We start from the raw sequence: 18,550 nt of genomic DNA on the forward strand, positions 1-18,550 counted from the left end.
CTAACAATGGGCTGGCAGAGTCTTGTGAAAGTGGTTCGAATCACAGAAGGGGTGTGATTTAACACTGAATTAATGTTATAATCTCCATCATACCATGATTAAAATTGAAATGGATCCAGTCTGGAATGAATTGAAACTGGGAATTGTGACTCAACACTCATTTATGCTTTGATACAATACCAGCTTTAATACCCCAATATTAAATCAAATTAATCTTACAACTCTGGCTGATACCAGTAAGTCTCTTTTTATTATTTTATCTTATTTTATAGCCGATAATCAATAAATAATAAAGTATATTTTACTAAATTGTCAATAATATTGTGTATTAATATATTAAAAGATAAATGCTAAAAGCTAAAGTTAACCCTAAATGAAACATTCTATTATATACAGGAAAGTCTCCATATGTTTTTGTAATTGAGAAACTACATTGATTACGTAGACATCAATTTTACATCCTGTTATTTCTTCTAACTGAGAAACCGTGTTCATCCTCGCCCTTTCCTTCAGCCCAGTGGCAGCAAACCCACACCCCAAAGCCCAAGAAGGTGCGCCCATCGACGAGCCGCTACGCCGCTCTGACAGAACGGGGTCTGGACGTGAAGGCAGCCTTCTTCCCAGACTCCAATCCTCTTCCTCCCGGCGCCCTAGTCGAGAGCGACGACCTGTAGAGCCTAGCATGGAGGATCTGACCTTCGAAGCTTGATCCAGCGTACTCCATAATCTCCACCCATTTCCCAACAAGAACCTCTTTCTCTTAAGGGGGTCGTCTGAAAAAGTGATGGAATGGCTTCGCTCAGCATTTCCTCAGAGAGTTTGATTTCTTGGTATTATCACTTCTCTGCCCGAGGAGGACTAGACCATTCACTATGCTTTATTTCAGTTGTTTCCTGAGGGGAAGTGATGTGGGTGCTTAAAAGAGGTCATAAACAGACTTAATGGTTCGCTGGCGCACTTAACATACACATACACACACACCAGCACGGCTTTGAGGAAGGAGGTAGTATACCGATGATCGCCTTGTTTTTCATCTCTAGATTTTCACAAGTGCCTATGAAATATTTAATTTTAAATTAACTTTAAAAAATAAATAAACATTTATTCAAATAACTAGCATCTAGCTGTGCATGTTACTACAGTGCCAACATGTAACACTTTTTATGTATTTAGTTATAATACCTTAGATTAGATATATTTATGAAATGATGGAGGGAATGTCTTCCTCTCCAGCACAGGAAATAGGACTTTTTTTGGGTGGTTGGGGGTTTCTCTGGAAGTAGGGAACAGGAAGATGGACACACCTGAAACTCCATGGACCCCATCGTCCCTGGAGCTTCAGTGTCCTTGAGATCCCACACATTGATCAGATGCACACTGCCATAGATAGAAGCTGCGTCTGGATCTACAATCTCACAAGATGTCTCACAAGGCCGGGCCTTAAAGACCTTTTCCCCAACTCGTCTTTTTGTTCATTTTTACGAGAGGGTAAAAGCAGAGACTGTTGCGTCATTAACACGAGTGATGAGATTTGTGCAAGTTTTGGCTGACTGACAGATTTGGACAGATGTTTGTTGTGTTTCTGTGGAAGTGAGAGGGAGGAGGAATGCTTATGGTGAAAGTATAGGAAGTGGAATCGGCACATGTTTGGGAAGGATTGGCTGATGGTGGATGAAGAGGCGATTTATACGAATATTGATTTTAATGATGATGATGGTGGTGCATGGAATGAGCAGATGGTAACTCTTTGACAGGTAGGCTTCAGTTTTCAGGTTTGGAATTACAGAAACATAACACAAAATGTGATATTGGCAGCACGGATTTGTTCATTTATATTTAATTGGCTTTTTCAAGAAAAAATAAAACTGAAAGCATCTATATAACAAAATAACACTGAAAGCAAAATTTAATACACATTTAAAATGATATTAGCATTCTCTAAACACTTGCTCTGATCAGTTGAATATCAAATACTCAGTTGGGAGTTCAAGTTTAGCCATCTCACACACACACACACTTGCAACGTATATACACAAAATATAGCAGAATGTATACATGTAAGCCTGTGATTGCATATGCTCTTTCTTACACAGCTGTTTATCCTTCAAATTAGTCAGATTTTAGGAGGCTCTTTTTTTTGCAATATTTTCTGATTTCCAAGCCAACCTGTGCCTGTATACGGACTGTTCTCCTTATTCTCTTCTGGTTTATGAATAGTACAATAAATAAATGTCTCTGAAAGTATTGAGTCTGGGTTGAGTCCAATTGCTCTTGGCAAAAACATCTCTCAATAAAGCTGAATGAGCTTTTTGATGATCTGTACTTTGATGTGATGAAGGCCGATTTCACATTTTAATATATTTTTTTCTAAACAATTGTTTAAAGGGGTTTAGCTCATTTGTAAGTGTAATGTAGCCTAGCTTATTTGGATGCTGAAAATAACTATGACATCAAAAAGCTAGTCATATCCTCCAAACGTTGACCTGTGACCTCTGTCATCCCAAGAATGGAACATGCAACCAAAACCCAAAATCTCCAGTGTGCTAAAAATAACATTAATCCAATCCAGATGGGCCAAAACTACTCTTACACAGTTTTGTGTGACTCAGATTTCCATGGAGAGATGGGGAGGTGATCAACAATATCAAGCTTTGATTCAATATGTAAATACAGATATTGTGCTTTATCGGTGAAACAAAAGTATCCACTTTAACACTTCAATGACTCAGTCAGCTCACATGTTTTCATCACAATGCCAGTTTTAGTTTTACAATGTCAGTCGTAGTCCTCCGTCCACTAGCAGAACCTGTCCTGTGATGTAAGGGGACTCCAGGAGGAAAAGGACAGCCTGGGCCGCCTCTGGAGGTTCCCCAAAACGGCCCAGTGGAATTCTCCTCGCTACTTCTTCCTTCTCCAGCGCTGCCGTCATGTCCGTCAGAATGAATCCTGAGAGGGGAGAGTGAGATGAATTCTCAGCTGCACTCATATGACAGCTAATATGTAGGTTAATAAGCAAAAGAAGTAGTAGAAGTAAGAAAAAGAGAGGACGAACAACCTGGAGCCACCAAGTTCACTCGTATATTCCGGGTAGCAACTTCCTTTGCCAGGGAGCGAGTGAATCCCTCCAGTCCAGCTTTACTGGCACTGTAAACACACTGGCCGGAGTTACCCTTCACACCCACCACAGAGCCTGAGGAAACACATCATTAACCCTATAAAGCCTACTGTATCATACTTGATAAGCAAATTTCTTATCGTCTTCTGCCAACTGACTGATAGTGAATACTTTTTTTTTAGCAAGTATAAGGCCTTTTAGTATAATTCTAAAAACTCCCCCTTGTAGGTCATGGTACATGTGTATCTTTTTGTAGTGAAATCTGATACTGATGTGAGTAAATATGTGACCCTGGATCACAAAACCAGTCACATGTCGCACAGGCATATTTGTGGCAATAGCCAACAATACAAAACCAAAATTTTCTTTTATGCCAAAAATCATTAGGATATTAAGTAAAGATCATGTTCCATGAAGGTATTTTGTAAATTTCCTACCGTAAATATATCAAACATTTATTTTTGTGAGTGAATGCAGCAGAATCGCGAACATAAATGGACAACTTTAAAAGCGATTTTCTCAATGTTTTGATTTTTTTGCAGCCTCAGATTCCAGATTTTCAAATAGTTGTATCTCGGCCAAATATTGTCCTATTCTAACAAACCATACATCAGTGGAAAGCTTAGAAAGCTTATTTATTTAGCTTTCAGATGATGTATAAATCTCAATTTAAACTGTGACTGGTTTTGTGGTGCAGGGTCACATATAAGAATAACTTTTATATTGTTAGTAATATTTCAAGATAAACACTTACTAGACTAAAGCAACTTATGTTTACTTCATCACGTATGAAAAATCAGGTATCATATTTGAGACTCACATTATAACATCAGGCTTTTGAGACGTTAACATTTATTTGTACATCTCTCAATCATTGTATTGCACTGCATTTTATGTTTTGCCCCCCCCCACAATTAAAACGACATAAAACTAAGTATTTAAATAGCAGACATATTATTGGGAGAACTTCCATTTAAAAAATATATATATTTGACTTAATTCATTATGTCAGGCTTTATGGGGTTAACATTCATACACTGGAGGTTTATACTGTACATAGTCTCATTGATGCTGAATAAACATTTCTAACTCTTACTTTGTCATGTAAAAATGTTTTTATTCTGATTACACCCATCAGAAATTCTAATTTACCATATTACGTCATGTCAAGAGAAAATTGACATTTACTATCAGAATTCGACAAGTGTAAGAATGCAGAACTAGCAATACTATTTCAAATCTGGAGTTTTTTCGCCATCTAGTGGTAATTAAATGAACCCAAATTGTCCAGCTGCTAATGCAGGGTGAATTTTCCCGTTTTCTCCAGCTTAATCTTCGTGACACTTCAGAACTGAAATACTATAATAATAATAATAATAATAAGATCATAAGGTAGTGGGACATAGATAAATATGGCTCACCAATGTTGACAATAGCTCCTCCGTGGCTGAGCATGCTGCGTAAAGCACCTCTGCACGTGAGCATTGAGCCCAGTAGGTTGGTCTGAAGAACAGACAGCATGTCTTCAGATTTACTCCTCAGTAACAATGCATCTCTTTAAAATAAATACACATTAAATAATATATTAGAACGCAGCAGTCTTTTATTTTTATATACAGTAACAGTATATATATGTATATATATATTTAAAAATCCGCTATTTTTAATATAATTGTTTCTTTTTGGCCATGGAAACTGATCTATTTTTTCAAAAACACAATACATTTTCTGCATCATTACTTTGTGATGTCTCTGACCTGTTGATGCCAGCCGCGTTAACCAGGTATCCCACAGTGCCACAGTTCTTACTGATGGTCTCAAATGCTCTCTGAACATCTTCTTCTTTAGAAACATCACAGCTAAGACCCAAATGTTTTTCTGAAATTAAATATATACTCCAGAATTATAACATCTATTATAATGCCATTTAAGATTAAAGGTCCTTGCACACTGAGTCCGAAATTTTCGTATGCGTTTTATCGTATAATTGCATGCATTGGTCCACCTGTTTTGATTGTGCCCTTTGATAGATGAATACTATTACACATCACTAACATTTAAGTAAAAAAAGGCCTGAAGGTGTATGATGTATACACTGCCAAACTGAAGTGATATAATTTTCATCAACGAACCACTGCAAGTAATTCAAAATGATCATTGTGTTCACTAACTCACCTCCAGGCAGAGATTCAGCAGTAGCCTGTGCAGCCTCCTTATTCCTGGACAGCAGCACAACCCTATGACCCCTCTGTGCCAGCAGCTGAGAAACTGCTCGCCCAATGCCACGAGAACCTCCAAACACTACGGCCAGTCTGGACATCACCACCCTACAACAGAAAAAAACAGTGCTGAATGACTGACGACTGCTGGCCACTAATCAGATATTGAACAAGTAAAGGTGAAAATACAACTGAAAATAGTGACTGTGTCTTAGTAAAAAGAAATGGTTATAAAGAAACTATATACTTGACATTGATTGATGTCCAATACATGTAATTATTTTAACTTAAAATAACATTTCTTTGACATGCCGATCAATGTCAAGTAAAAATGCATATATATAGGCCTATATATTTGCATGGCACTCCAAGGTAATATCTGTATATGGTGTATGAAAATGATATATATAATCACCATATTATTACCATCTAAAATCATCACTTGTAAAAAGGGCCATCATAATGTCAATTTTTTGGACATGTAAGTTCCGTGGTATTCATAAAAGAAATTCTTAGAAGTATTCTAAGTATAATGTATAACCGCCACTGTACTTTTTGTAAGGGTATCTGTCATAAAAGTTATTGATACAGCAAGGTGTAAAGCAGCAAGAGTTATTGACACTGATAATGAGCAACATACCTTAGCGCTTACGACATTTCTTGGTTTATTTGAGACTGATAAATAATGAAACCAACCAGCATTTATTTAATCCAGCATGCACGGCGACATTGTTAAATGGTTGAACAAATGGTTGCACAATTACATCTGGATTATTCCCATTCCCAATCAGGTCAAATTGTGTCGCTAAAATGTGAAACTTACGGAAGGAATGGGTGCCGCCATATTGACTGCACTGCGCGATGCCAGCCGATAGGTGGAGACAAACGCACTGCTACAGGCAGCAGTGTTGGGAAGAAATCGGTTGAAGTGGGAAAAAACTTCGAGATTATTTCAAGAATATTAAAACATAGGTGAGGAGGACAACACAATAATAAAGACAATTAATAAAGTAATTCATTAATACATATGGCAATATATAGAATAACAATCTACAAAATGTAATAATAATAATAATAATAATGCACATTGTAAATTAATATAAATAATAAAAAATTAGGATACTTTTTTCTAAATGAAGAACACAATATGCTTTGTAAATGATGTGCACCAGAATCCGGTAATCCTTCTGTCCGTTAATTTTCAAAGCGGATAGTGGCCAAAGACTGCCCCTGTAGTGGCTCCATGACAGTGTACCAACCGGTGACGGTTGCTAAGGGGGAATTTTGCGCCAAACATTGACAGACAAACCTAACGGCCATGAGTATTGATCGACATGTTTTTCACCCTATCATCTGAGACTTGACGTGAGAGCGGACCAATCAAATCCCTCCTCTCAGTCAGCGTGTGCCGTCTGCACACATGAGACCGCCCACAATAGAAAATCTTCAAGTGAGCTGCACTGATGCTGCCAGTGCTCGCTCATTATTCTAAATTTAAAAGGTAAGAACCGATGTATTTTGCCAAATTCTGTCTTTTATCTTGAACATATTGCAGCGCTCTACTTTAAAGTGACTGTCAGTGTCATTTCGCGGAATTTCAATTAGGACTGCTAATTTCTCTTCACAGTTTTCATTAGCACGCTTTTAGTAACGTTAGCTTTTAAGTTTGGACAGCGACCCGTTCAAGGCCCCGCTAAATGAGACATCAGCTGATGTTGTTGAAACTTTGCAATGTAATGTTTATGCGATGATGCTTCTATTCAAATAACATACAGCAGTCTTTGAATCTTGATTGTATAGGTCTAATATTGTAAATGGTAAACTGTGTAAGTCAGTCCAAGTCTCAAGCAGTGTTTTTGTCCCGGTCTGTTATTTAAATGTAACGTTACAACTTGTAAGTTTCTATGTTTTGTCAGCTTTGCTTCATTATTATTGAACGACAAAGCTTTCATAAGGTTTTTAATCTAATTTATTGCTATCTGAAGGTTCTCTCTCTATCTGTCAGCCTGATTCTTTGTTTTATCCTGTGCCTTTGTACAATCTCTTACCCCCTTTAAAGGGTGGTGGGTAATTCCTCCTGACATGTCATATTTAATTCATAAGCCCACATACACTGTCTGGCTTTTGCTTTTAGACGGGCTTAGTTTTAGCATTTGTCCAAGGCTGCATTGCTGTTATGTTTTATTTTTGTCCCACTAGTTTGTCTAAAATGCATGTCTGCCTTTGCTTCATCTAGGCCAGGTGGCAGTTGTAGTGAATCCCAGTATGCAGCTGGTTTCTGTGTGGAAAAAGATAATAACCTTTCACTCATCAGGAGGTGCTCTGCTTGAGTTGGTTTATTAATTCCCGCTGGCTCTGTGAATGGATGACAGCTAAATATGACTTTTAAAATGCCACACCTATAGAAATATTAGAGGAAAATGTCAGTTGATTGCTCTAGTCCTATCAGACAATATATTTGGTTGACTTGACATATTATTAATTTTTTTTAAATCCTTGTACTATTTTTCTGATAATTTTATTTTCATGTGTTTTTTGTTCCCTCGGCCTCAGCATGAGAAGTCTTTTGCACAGACATGGATAAATATGAGAGGTTGAAGAAGATTGGTGAGGGGTCCTTTGGGAAAGCCATCCTGGTCAAGTCAAGGACAGATGGCCGACAATATGTTATCAAGGAGATTGGCATCTCCAGGGTGAGTTGATCATTTCTCTCTCTTATACATCACATGGCAACGTAAATGGGTATTTCAATCATTATAGGTGACATATTATGCCCCTTTTCACAAGATGTAATATAAATCTATGGTGTCCCCAGAATGTGTCTGTGTAATTTCAGCTCAAAATACCCCCCAGATTATTTATTATAGCTTGTCAAATTTGCCCCTTTTCGGGTGTGTGTGCCTCTTTAAATGCAAATGAGCTGCCGCTCCCCGCCCCCATTCAGAAGAGAGCCGATCCTTTACACGAGCTTCGTTTGTATACAATAATAAAACACGCGAATAATTTCACTCAGCCAAAATCTCAGAAATAACCAGTAGCGGAGTGCGGCCTTACAGAGAGACTCAGGAAGAGTTTGCAACTTTTAGACGCACCTGTACGTTTCTGAATGGTTAGTGGATACATTTATGTAGTTGTTGTGGAGTTACATTGATTCATCTTATTGACATGTTTAACTTTTACACAAGTTGAGAGTTCTCTGAGGTTTTTATAAGACAGCTGTGACATTTTTTGGTCAAATAGTGTTCTGTGCTCGTCTGTGCCACCATCGACAGAACAGTTTGCATGCTCTGCTTGAACTTTTGCCATTGCGTTGGAACTGTTGTCGCTTGCGAAAACCAAATGGTGGCACCGTGGGTGGAAACGTGCAGTTTAACCCTCTGGGGTCCTTCATTTCAGAGTCACACTCAGGACCTTCGGGTCCAAATGGGCCGGAAGGGTGGGATTAATATTTATTAAAAGAAAATCATCTTTTTTTTTTTTTTACTTTTTTTTTATAATATTTTTTCTTTTCGTTTTTGGTGTTTTGAGATAATTTCAAAAATAAAAATGATTTATAATTAATATTAATGCAATAATTATGACCCATTTTTTCCCCATTGAATATAATAGAAATTTAAAAAAAAAATATATATATATATATATATATATATATATATATATATATATATTTTTTTTTTTAAAGCTGTATTTCATTTTAGAGTCAAGCCTAGGCCTCATGAAAGCAATTTTTGAAATGAGATGGATGCCATCTGGTGGACAAACTGAGCATTTTAAAAATTCAAAACCCATATGTAATCTGAATTTATTAGTGTGTATGTGTATAAAAGTGTGTTTGTGTGTGTGTGTGTGTGTGTGGATGTGTCTGTTTTGCACTCTTGATGTTTTATAGATTCACCCCTTCACTGTTGTGTGCTTTTTTTCTGGATCGTGGCTGATTTGTAGTTTGTACGCACAAAATAACTCTGTATTTTCACATTTTTGCCAATTTCCCATTCATTTCCTATGCGGGTCCATTTGGACCCGAAGGTCCTGAGTGTGACTATTTTTTTTTACAACCACTTAGACTATTCAAATCCTGTCCCCAATTTTTTGGGGTGTTCATATGCCAAGTACCAACAAAGTCACCAAACTTCGGACCATTCCGATAAAGCAATGATTTAAAAAAAAAAAATATTTAAATGCTTCGGGTCCATTTGGGCCGAAGGACCCCAGAGGGTTAAGGGGCGGTAATATTATAATAAGATCCCCTTCCTACGTCAGAAGGGGAGCGAAATCTGATTGGCCTATTTTTTGACATGCTTGCAGAGAAAGGCTTACCAAAACAAAGTTACTGGGTTGTCACTTTTTTCACGTTTTCTAGGTTAGCAGTTGCACCGCGGACCCGATTATAGCACTTAAACATGGAAAAAGTCAGATTTTCATGATATGTCCCCTTTAAAACCCTAAATACGATAGGCTATGTGATATTTGATGGGCTATCTTCCTTTATATATACTTGCAGTGTTCTTTTTCTCATCAGATGTCAAACAAAGAAAGACAAGAATCACGTAAAGAGGTGGCAGTTCTGGCTAACATGAGCCATCCAAACATCGTCCAGTACAAGGAATCCTTTGAAGGTAAAGCCCCTCTCATGGGGCATCCTTATTCAGAAATCCATATTAATATTGGAATATGATGCTTTGCTGCACAGCTTTGCTATTATGTTGACAGGCATGACAAACTGGCGTCTACGAGTGAGCATTTGGTCTTTGGTCTTTAGTTGACTGATCTTGATTAATCTGAGAACATTAGTTCCGGCACAAACTATACCCACTGCATTTCTGTTCTAAAGGTTTGTGTCTGATTGATAGATCGGGGGGTTTGCATGATCTGGAGGAGCTCCAAGCTTTTGAATTAAATTACAGAGAGGATGTCGTTTAGCTAATGATAGTTTCGGTTCATGAAGTCATGCAGTATCTCTGACATCCGGATGGCAGGCTAATTAATGACATAAACCTTGGGTGGTATATGAACGTTAATGATATTACCAATAGAGGGCAAAATGTTTGCTTAATTCCATTATAAATTTACAGTGAAATCTAAGAGTCTAAATCTGATTAAATCAGATACTGTGTACAGATGCATTACCGTCCCACAAGTTGGTGTCTGTAAGATTATTTAATGTTTTTGAAAGTTTCTTATGGTCACCAGGGTTACTTTTTTGATCAAAAACACTGTGAAAACAGTAAAAAATTAGAAATATTACAATTACAAATTTTTATATATATTTTAAAACCCCTGTGATGGCAAAGCTGAATTTTTTAGCAGCCATTTCTCTAGTCTTCATTGTCACATGATCCTTCAGAAATCATTCTAATATACTGATTTGCTGCTCAAGAAACATTTCTTATTATTATCAATGTTGAAAACTGCTGCTTAATTTTGTGATTTGTCATGATTAGATTCTTTGATGAATGTAAAGTTCAGAAGAATAGCTTTTATTTGAAATATAAATATTTCAACATTATAAATGTCTTTACTGTCATTTTTGATCAATTGAATGTGTGCTTGCTGAATTCAAGTATTCATTTCTTTAAAAAAATCTTACTGACCCCAGACTTTTGAACGGTGGTCTTTGTTTAAATGTCAAGAAACCACAGGCAGTGAAACTGAAGCATTGTTGTTACTTTGTCATTGAACAGTAATGTTTTTTTTTCTCTTTTTTTCAGAGAGTGGTTGTTTGTACATAGTAATGGACTACTGTGAGGGAGGAGATCTGTTTAAGAAGATCAATAATCAGAGAGGGACTCTATTCCCTGAGGAACAGGTAAGAGGAACAATATAAAGACATCAAGTTAAGCTCTGCACCCAACAAAAGACTGCAAATTATCAAAGCTTTAAATGTGCACTTACTATTTTTACTCAAAAATTGAGTACACCTTTAAATACACCACAAAATAATAGTGTAAATTTTGCATTTCTTTTATCATAAAAGAAAAAGGTATTCTTACTTAGTAGGTTCGTTGCAGGTTTGCAAAAGTCATACATTTTAACCTAAAGATGTATCTTGCAATGTTATAATCTGAGGTACTGATTCCTGTCTGTTGTTTTCTGGAAGATTATTGACTGGTTAGTGCAGATCTGCCTGGCTCTGAAACACGTACATGACCGCAAAATCCTACACAGGGACATTAAATCACAGGTACATCTCTCTCTCTCTCTCTCTCTCTCTCTCTCTCTCTCTCTCTCTCTCTCTCTCTCTCTCTCTCTCTCTCTCTCTCTCTCTCTCTCTCTCTCTCTCTCTCTCTCTCTCTCTCTCTCTCTCTCTCTCTCTCTCTCTCTCTCTCTCTCTCACACACACACACAAACGCATTTGTACAAACATTTCCATGGAAGAACAGCATAATATACAATATCCTTATACTTTGTTTACGTAAATGTCTAATACATGATTTCTGCTTTTGTTTTCAAGAATATTTTTCTGACCAAAGATGGTACCGTACAGCTGGGTGACTTTGGAATCGCTAGAGTTTTGAACAGGCAAGATATTTTTTTATTTCAAAACGCCACAAGGAATGTGGTGAGTGACCTTCATAGATAATCTGTTTGTGTGTGCAGCACCGTGGAGTTGGCGAGGACCTGTATCGGCACACCTTACTACCTGTCGCCAGAGATATGTGAAAATAAGCCATACAACAACAAGAGGTAAAGTACTTCCTGTTATGAGCCAGTGGGGTATATATGGGCTGTACAGTAGCTACATAACACCCAGTGACTCTTGGACAGTTGGCTGAATCATTAGAGTGGTGATGTCAGTTTATACGAGTTTCTCTGATCCCAGCAGCTACATATTGATCCCAAGTAACTTGTTCCAGGACTGTTTGTAATGTGATCAGTCTGAATGTTCTTAGCCACTATTGATGAACACCAGCTGTATTAGGCTACATTCACACTGCAAGCCTTAGTGCTCAATTCGGATTTATTACTTATTATTATCAATACTAAAATAAGTTGTGCTTCCTAAAAAAAATTTTGAGAACCATGATGCATTTTTGTAAGGATTCTTTGATGAATAGAAAGTATATTCAAATAGTAAAGCATTTATTTGAAATAGAAATATTTTGTAACATTATGTAAGTATTATATAAGTCGTTACTGTCACTATTGATCAATTTAACGCATCCTGGCTAGATAAAAGTATTAATTTATTTTAGTGGTTCCAATCCTGATTTTGTACAAAGCCATATTGTTTGATATTCAAGATCACTTTCGAGGATTTAATATGCTGTTTGTGTATAATCTATCTATATGTGTGCATGTACATGTGAGAATAATCCACATGTGCAACCCCAAAATTTACCCATTTGTCCAACTTTTTTCCTATCTGTCTGCTTTTTTTTGGCTCTTTTTTCCACTGTTGTTCTGTCGGGTCTTATCCTAGTGATATCTGGGCCCTGGGATGTGTCCTGTATGAAATGTGCACGCTTAAGCATGCAGTAAGTACCTCATGTTCTTAGTAGTTGCTTCTGTGTGTGATAGAGATTTCGTGCTTATTTTGTGATGTGAATGATAAAACAGAACCAGTCCTTTCATATCTGTCTCAGAATATCGGTCTCCTCTTTCTCTCCCTCTTCCTTTCTCACTTACCTTCTTTCATTATTTACACCATGAATATTCTAAGGAGACTAATATTTTACAGTGGAGATGCAAGTGAACTGCAACAGCTTTTAAAATTGGGATAATTCGCTGAAGAGACTCTCTCCAGCTTATAAGAAATTCCACTGTTGATTTTTTTCAAGTCTTTTTTTCCTGTATTCTTTGATATAATTGTGGGTTTCCATGATTTATGACTTGAATTAATATGGTGTAGCCTAATCATTTATTAAATAGGGCGAATCATATAATGTCTTTCACTCAGTTTGAGGCCGGAAACATGAAGAACCTGGTGCTGAAAATCATTCGTGGTTCGTACCCGCCTGTTTCCGTGCATTACTCCCAAGACTTGCGCTCTCTCCTGGCCCAGCTGTTCAAGCGCAACCCTCGGGAGAGACCCTCCGTCTCAGCCATTTTGGGCAAGCCTTTTCTTGCTCGCAGGATTCACAAGTTTCTCAGCCCTCAGGTGACATGCACACAAACAGACTTGATTATCACTGTGATAAATTATATAAGTCAGTCTGTGCATTGTGACTCCCAGATATAACTCAGATATTATGTAACGCTCAGGTCTAATTCCAGAACACCTCAAGCATAAGTTGCAGAATTTGTTTATTTATTATGTCCCTTTGTATGTTGCAGATTATTGCTCAGGAATTCAGCCATTCACTTCACCTTAATCCGCCTAAAATGAGTGTGGCCCAGGGAGCACCAGGTAAACACATTCATTAATAACTAATCGTTGTGTTCACGTGCACAAAAAAAATAGTTCACCCAAAAATGAAAACTCTGTCATCATTTACTCACCCTCAAGTTGTTTCAAACCTGTATGAATTTCTTTCTTCTGCTGAACACAAAAGAAGATATTTTAAAGAATGTCAGTAACCAAACAGTTGATGGGCCCCACTTCCATAGTATTTTTTATTTTTTTTTGGAAGTCAATGGGGTCCATCAACTGTCAACATTATCAACAATACCATTACTCCAGTCATCAGTGTCACATGATACTTCAGAAATATAATATGCTGATTATATCAGAATAATAAATATTTTTATTTTTTGTGCATGTGTGGTGAGTTGGTTCTAAATATTACCATACATTTTGAAGAGGAAAAAAAAGACATTTATTTATTAGTCATGATTTTCATGGACCGGTTTAATGGTTATTCAATGAGCAGTAATGACGTGTTGACATGTGCATGGAGTATATTGATAAATTGTTCTCTTGATCTCCAAATACCAAAAACCAAATACTGACGTTTTCTTCCTCCTAACTCCCCAGCCAAACGCCCTGCACCAGGCCCCATCCCCATTTCCCCAGCTCAGAAAATTACCAAGCCAGCAGCCAAATATGGAGTGCCTTTAACAGTCCGGAGACCATCTGAAGCTTTCAGGAAGATCCCAGATGCAGCAAAGAAACCAGTCAAACTGAAGCAGGTGAGAACCATGGGAAATATTTGATTTGCTAATCCACTCCCATGTTTTGCCACCCATTATGTCTGAATATTAGGAGGGGCATTGAGGATCATTTTGTAGCATTCAGACATTTGTTGATGTTGTCCCGCTGTGTGCTATATATGAGCGAGAGACCTATTGATCCTCGTCCCCGGTGTCATGTGTTGTCCAGGCTCCCCCTCCTGCAGCAGTTCAGAGGAGAGTGAGTCGAGTGGAGGAGGAGAGGAGGAAGCATGAGGTACATCAGACAGCGCCCCCTATCTACATCCCCTTGTACAAACACCCAGCCCTGCTCCTCCTTATTAACCCACCTAGCCCTGATGAAATGCACTCTGTCCTCTAGCAAAATCTTATTTTCCCTATAAGCCTTAGACAGCATTAGTCTACTCCACTGGTTAAAGATCTGGGTTGCTAACTCAAAGGTTGTAAGTTCAAATCTTGCAAAGGACGATACGTCAATTATCAGTATTGTGCCTTTGAGTACTTATCCACAGGTTGGTCCTTAGCCACGGGAACATGATGAACATACAAATGAATGAGGACAGAGTTATATGAGAATGCTCAGAATTCATGATTAAATGTCAAAAACCTGCATCTTATGATACTCAAATGTAGTTGGGCGCTCAGGAGTAATGTTGATGAATGCTTAGTTTAATCAAGACCTCTATATTCAGTTGTTCGATGAGGTCTGGGTGAAAATGCAGTCAGATGAGTACTGAGACATGCTGCTCCTCAACCAGCGTATTCATGTCACTCACGCAGTGAGTTCGACAACATATTAAAACTAAATAATCTTTGTAGTAAGTTTATGAAAAAAGGTGAAAAATAAAAAACAGGTTGACAAATAAAACTTTATTTCTAGTCGTGTCACCTTAAATTCCAATGCAGTGAAACAGCTGTCGGCAGCACACCTAGTTACCGCCGCCATGGGTTGGTCCAGCAGCACTGTCGCTGTGTGTGCTTATAGTTGCTTTGGATAAAATGGTCAGCTAATTATTTAAATAAAATGAGAAAGATTAGAAATAGGTTTAGTTATCACCTACTGCTGAAGTATCACAATCTAATATTCTAAACAAACATGTTCTTATGTTTTTCTCTTAAGTGAAACCTTTTTTTATCTTTTCCCCTCTTTTCCCTTTTTGTTGGTGTTCTCATGCTTTTCTCCAACTGCCGTCATCCATATGGTGGGCATTACATTTCAGTTTCCTTTCCAGCCCTTTCTTTATTAACCCTTTCACCAATACAGTGTTCATACTGTAAATGTGTTTAGACCTACTGTACCTTCTGATCCCCAAGGTGTGCTAAACAGTTAATAAATGTTCAACAACTGATTCATTTTGGAACACATATTCTTTGACTATGTAAAAGTTGTGTCTTTTACATAAATGGTAATTTGACTGTTCTTGCCTCTCTTCTGTCGCATAGATGGAGTTTTTAAAACAAACACAGCTTTACAACAGCTACGTCATCACTATTACAAATAAAATAAGTCATAGGAAATAAATATCACATACTGTTTTTGGTGTTTGACTCGTGTCTAAAAGCATCTTGATCATGTTCTGTTTCAGGAAGTAGTGAGGAAGAAACGGATGGAGATGATGGAGAGGGAAAGGAAACAAAGAGAACAGGTGAGCTGTTAATGACAGCATGGAATGATTTCATGTCACATGTTTTTTACTACTGTATGTAAAAGTGATGTGTTTTTTACGCTATTGCAAAGGATTTTTATTTCAAATAATTTCATCACAGAATCCTGAAAAAAAAATTTCATGGTTTCCAGAAGAATATTAGGAAGCACAGCTGTTTTTCAAATGTTTCTTGAGCACCAAATCAGCATATTAGAATGATTTCTGAATGATCATGTGACACTGAAGACTGGAGTAATGATGCCAAAAATTCAGCTTTGCCATCACACAAATAAATTACATTTCAAAATAAATGAAAATTGAAAGCTGTTATTTTAAATAATATATTTTTTTTACAATAATACTTTTATTACTGTTATACATTTTTGTCAAATAAATAAATGCAGCCATGGTGAGCATAAGTCTTCTTTCAAAACATTAAACATTTTTAACAAACCCGAACTTTTGAAAGATAGTGTGTGTATGTGTATCTGTTTCTTAAACTCGAAACACTATTGTTACTGTAGCATTATTGATTGAATGAGGTCACATCAAGTTCAGCAGATGGCTGCTCTGGTTTCGTTTGATGGATGGATGGATGCTATTTGTAATATGTCTCTTGGGTAGAAAGACATTTAAAAGACTCTTAATTGAGTCAGTTACCCTCAGTAATTGTGTTCCTCTCTGTAGATGTTGTTACTGAAGGCTGCACAGATGAAGAGATTTGAAAGAGAAAAGGTGAACTGATAAGTGCCCATCTGCAAATGGTTATTATTTACAATAAATTGATGTTGGTTTGATTTGTTTGTGTTAAAATTGACCTTTTTCATCTCAGCTGAACCGAATCAACCGGGCTCGGGAGCAGGGCTGGAGACATGTGCTCAGCTCTAGTGGAGGCAGCAGTCCTGAGCGAAAGGTACAATGGTCTTCCTTGTCTGCAACAGATCAGTCGATAAAAGCTGCTAATGTAGTTGTCACTCTTACTGTTTCTCTTTCTATGCTTTCTTTTGCACAGTTTTTTGGAGGTGGTGGCATTGGAGCACCACATTCCCCTGGAATAGGCCCCTCCCCTGTGCTTGGTCCCACCCCTGCCACACCTTATCACTTTGGCCCCACCCCTATTCCTTCTTGTGCTCCTCCTTTAGCTCCAAGTAGAGCACCATGTGACCACATCCACCCAGCAGCTGAAAAAACATCCAAACCTACACTTAAAGATGGTGCTGGAGAAGGAGCTTCAGGGGACAATGGCAGGTGAATGAGATGAATGACACTGTTTTTGTATTTTTGTTTTCTCTTTTAAGAATTATTAATTTAACATGCAACTATATTTCATATGTTGTTATCATTAAAGGATTGCTACAGACTCAGGGACTCTGAATGGTCATGCCGGCATCCCTGTTAAGGGTGTGATCAGGAAAGAACCACGTAAAACAAGTTTCCATAACGAGCAGATTTCAAAGAACGACTATGCCAATAGGTCAGCTGTTTCTCATTAGTAATGTCTGTCAGATATTCAGTCTGCCTTCACATCTGTCAAATAGAGTTTTTTTTATCTTTTATCTACTTTTATCTTGTCTGTAGGTTTCGAGGTCAGCTGGCGGCAGAGAGGCATAAGCAGGTGGAAGAGTTTCTACAGAGGAAAAGAGAAGCCATGCTGAATAAAGTCCGTGCGGAAGGACAGCTGGTACGAGTCTTTTACCTCGATCTCTTCTGGTTAAAGGAATGATCTGGGTTCTGTACTTTATCAACACTGTTTGTGGCAGAATGTCAATTCTCACTGAAAATCATTTTGACTCTTGAATTAATATTCACCCAATCTATTTTCTAAAGGCATCTCATTGAACTTATTGTGAACGGTTCATCAATGAATACATTTTTTTTATTTGACCACAATTTTTATTCAAAATGCCTTAAACTGATCTTCCAGTAAAACAACAGACTTCTTTCTGGTGACATGTGACACTTCTCCAATCATTTAGTCTGCTTAAACCCACCCCTTTTTGCAATCGAATGCAAGTTCACATTCAGATCTGCCTCTATCCTACTCCTTGCAATAATCCGTTTCTCTCTGATGTACATCACAATATGGAAGAAATTATGTCACTACACAATAATTGTAAATGGCTTATAACTGCAATGTAAATACATAATGGCAGGCTATAAACATCCAAATACACACGGTTTCAAAAGTATAGCAATGAGACTTAAACATTTATACATGTTAACAAAGAAAATATTTGAACTTGACCAGGTACCGCTGGTAAACCCAGTGACATTTGCATAATACATCCAACAGAGACCAGAACAGGGCACAGGTATTATTATGTTGCTCACACATAACCAGATGTTCATCCACCTACGTATTCCAACCTCAAAAAGAATGAGAAATGAGTTTTTGCTTCATAAAAGAAACTGACCATTTTTGTTTTTTGTTGATGTAATGAACCTGAAACATTTCTTTAACTCCCCGTTTAGTGGCTTAGTCTAGGGAAATTAAATGTTGA

The 18,550-nt window shown here is 37.5% G+C and overlaps 3 protein-coding genes across 14 annotated transcripts in view; 2 read left to right on the forward strand and 1 right to left on the reverse strand.

Moving 5' to 3' along the window:
• Positions 1-2,244, forward strand: part of palld (palladin, cytoskeletal associated protein) — an 87,265-nt gene extending 85,021 nt beyond the window's left edge. For all 7 annotated transcript variants that reach the window (XM_056259843.1, XM_056259839.1, XM_056259842.1 and 4 more), the window contains one exon: positions 514-2,244. In XM_056259843.1, the coding sequence (XP_056115818.1) occupies positions 514-674 (161 nt within the window). In that variant the 3' untranslated portion in view covers positions 675-2,244. The remainder of the gene's footprint in view (positions 1-513) is intronic.
• cbr4 (carbonyl reductase 4) lies at positions 1,822-5,439 on the reverse strand. Its single transcript, XM_056259846.1, has 5 exons — positions 5,291-5,439; positions 4,873-4,993; positions 4,537-4,670; positions 3,056-3,190; positions 1,822-2,946 (listed from the first exon to the last, which is right to left on the reverse strand). The coding sequence occupies exons 1-5, from the start codon at positions 5,433-5,435 to the stop codon at positions 2,768-2,770; spliced, it is 714 nt and encodes a 237-aa protein (XP_056115821.1). The 5' UTR covers positions 5,436-5,439; the 3' UTR covers positions 1,822-2,767.
• A 1,310-nt stretch (positions 5,440-6,749) lies between these two features.
• The window catches only part of nek1 (NIMA-related kinase 1), a 33,397-nt gene continuing 21,596 nt past the window's right edge, over positions 6,750-18,550 (forward strand). For 4 of the 6 annotated variants that reach the window (XM_056259847.1, XM_056259848.1, XM_056259850.1 and 1 more), the window contains exons 1-18: positions 6,750-6,835; positions 7,888-8,027; positions 9,854-9,950; positions 11,043-11,140; positions 11,432-11,515; positions 11,786-11,853; positions 11,932-12,018; positions 12,755-12,809; positions 13,232-13,432; positions 13,609-13,681; positions 14,249-14,403; positions 14,594-14,659; positions 15,990-16,049; positions 16,737-16,784; positions 16,882-16,962; positions 17,062-17,297; positions 17,398-17,523; positions 17,628-17,730. In XM_056259847.1, coding sequence (XP_056115822.1) covers positions 7,911-8,027; positions 9,854-9,950; positions 11,043-11,140; positions 11,432-11,515; positions 11,786-11,853; positions 11,932-12,018; positions 12,755-12,809; positions 13,232-13,432; positions 13,609-13,681; positions 14,249-14,403; positions 14,594-14,659; positions 15,990-16,049; positions 16,737-16,784; positions 16,882-16,962; positions 17,062-17,297; positions 17,398-17,523; positions 17,628-17,730 — 1,755 coding nt within the window. In that variant the 5' untranslated portion in view covers positions 6,750-6,835; positions 7,888-7,910. Of the gene's footprint in view, positions 6,836-7,887; positions 8,028-9,853; positions 9,951-11,042; positions 11,141-11,431; positions 11,516-11,785; positions 11,854-11,931; positions 12,019-12,754; positions 12,810-13,231; positions 13,433-13,608; positions 13,682-14,248; positions 14,404-14,593; positions 14,660-15,989; positions 16,050-16,736; positions 16,785-16,881; positions 16,963-17,061; positions 17,298-17,397; positions 17,524-17,627; positions 17,731-18,550 lie in introns of those variants that run through there. The other 2 variants (XM_056259849.1, XM_056259852.1) reach the window with 2 other exon arrangements.

The sequence above is a fragment of the Rhinichthys klamathensis genome, unplaced genomic scaffold (assembly GCF_029890125.1).
Source record: "Rhinichthys klamathensis goyatoka isolate OS25496 unplaced genomic scaffold, OSU_Roscu_1.1 h1tg000170l_1, whole genome shotgun sequence".
NCBI classification, from domain to species: domain Eukaryota; kingdom Metazoa; phylum Chordata; class Actinopteri; order Cypriniformes; family Leuciscidae; genus Rhinichthys; species Rhinichthys klamathensis.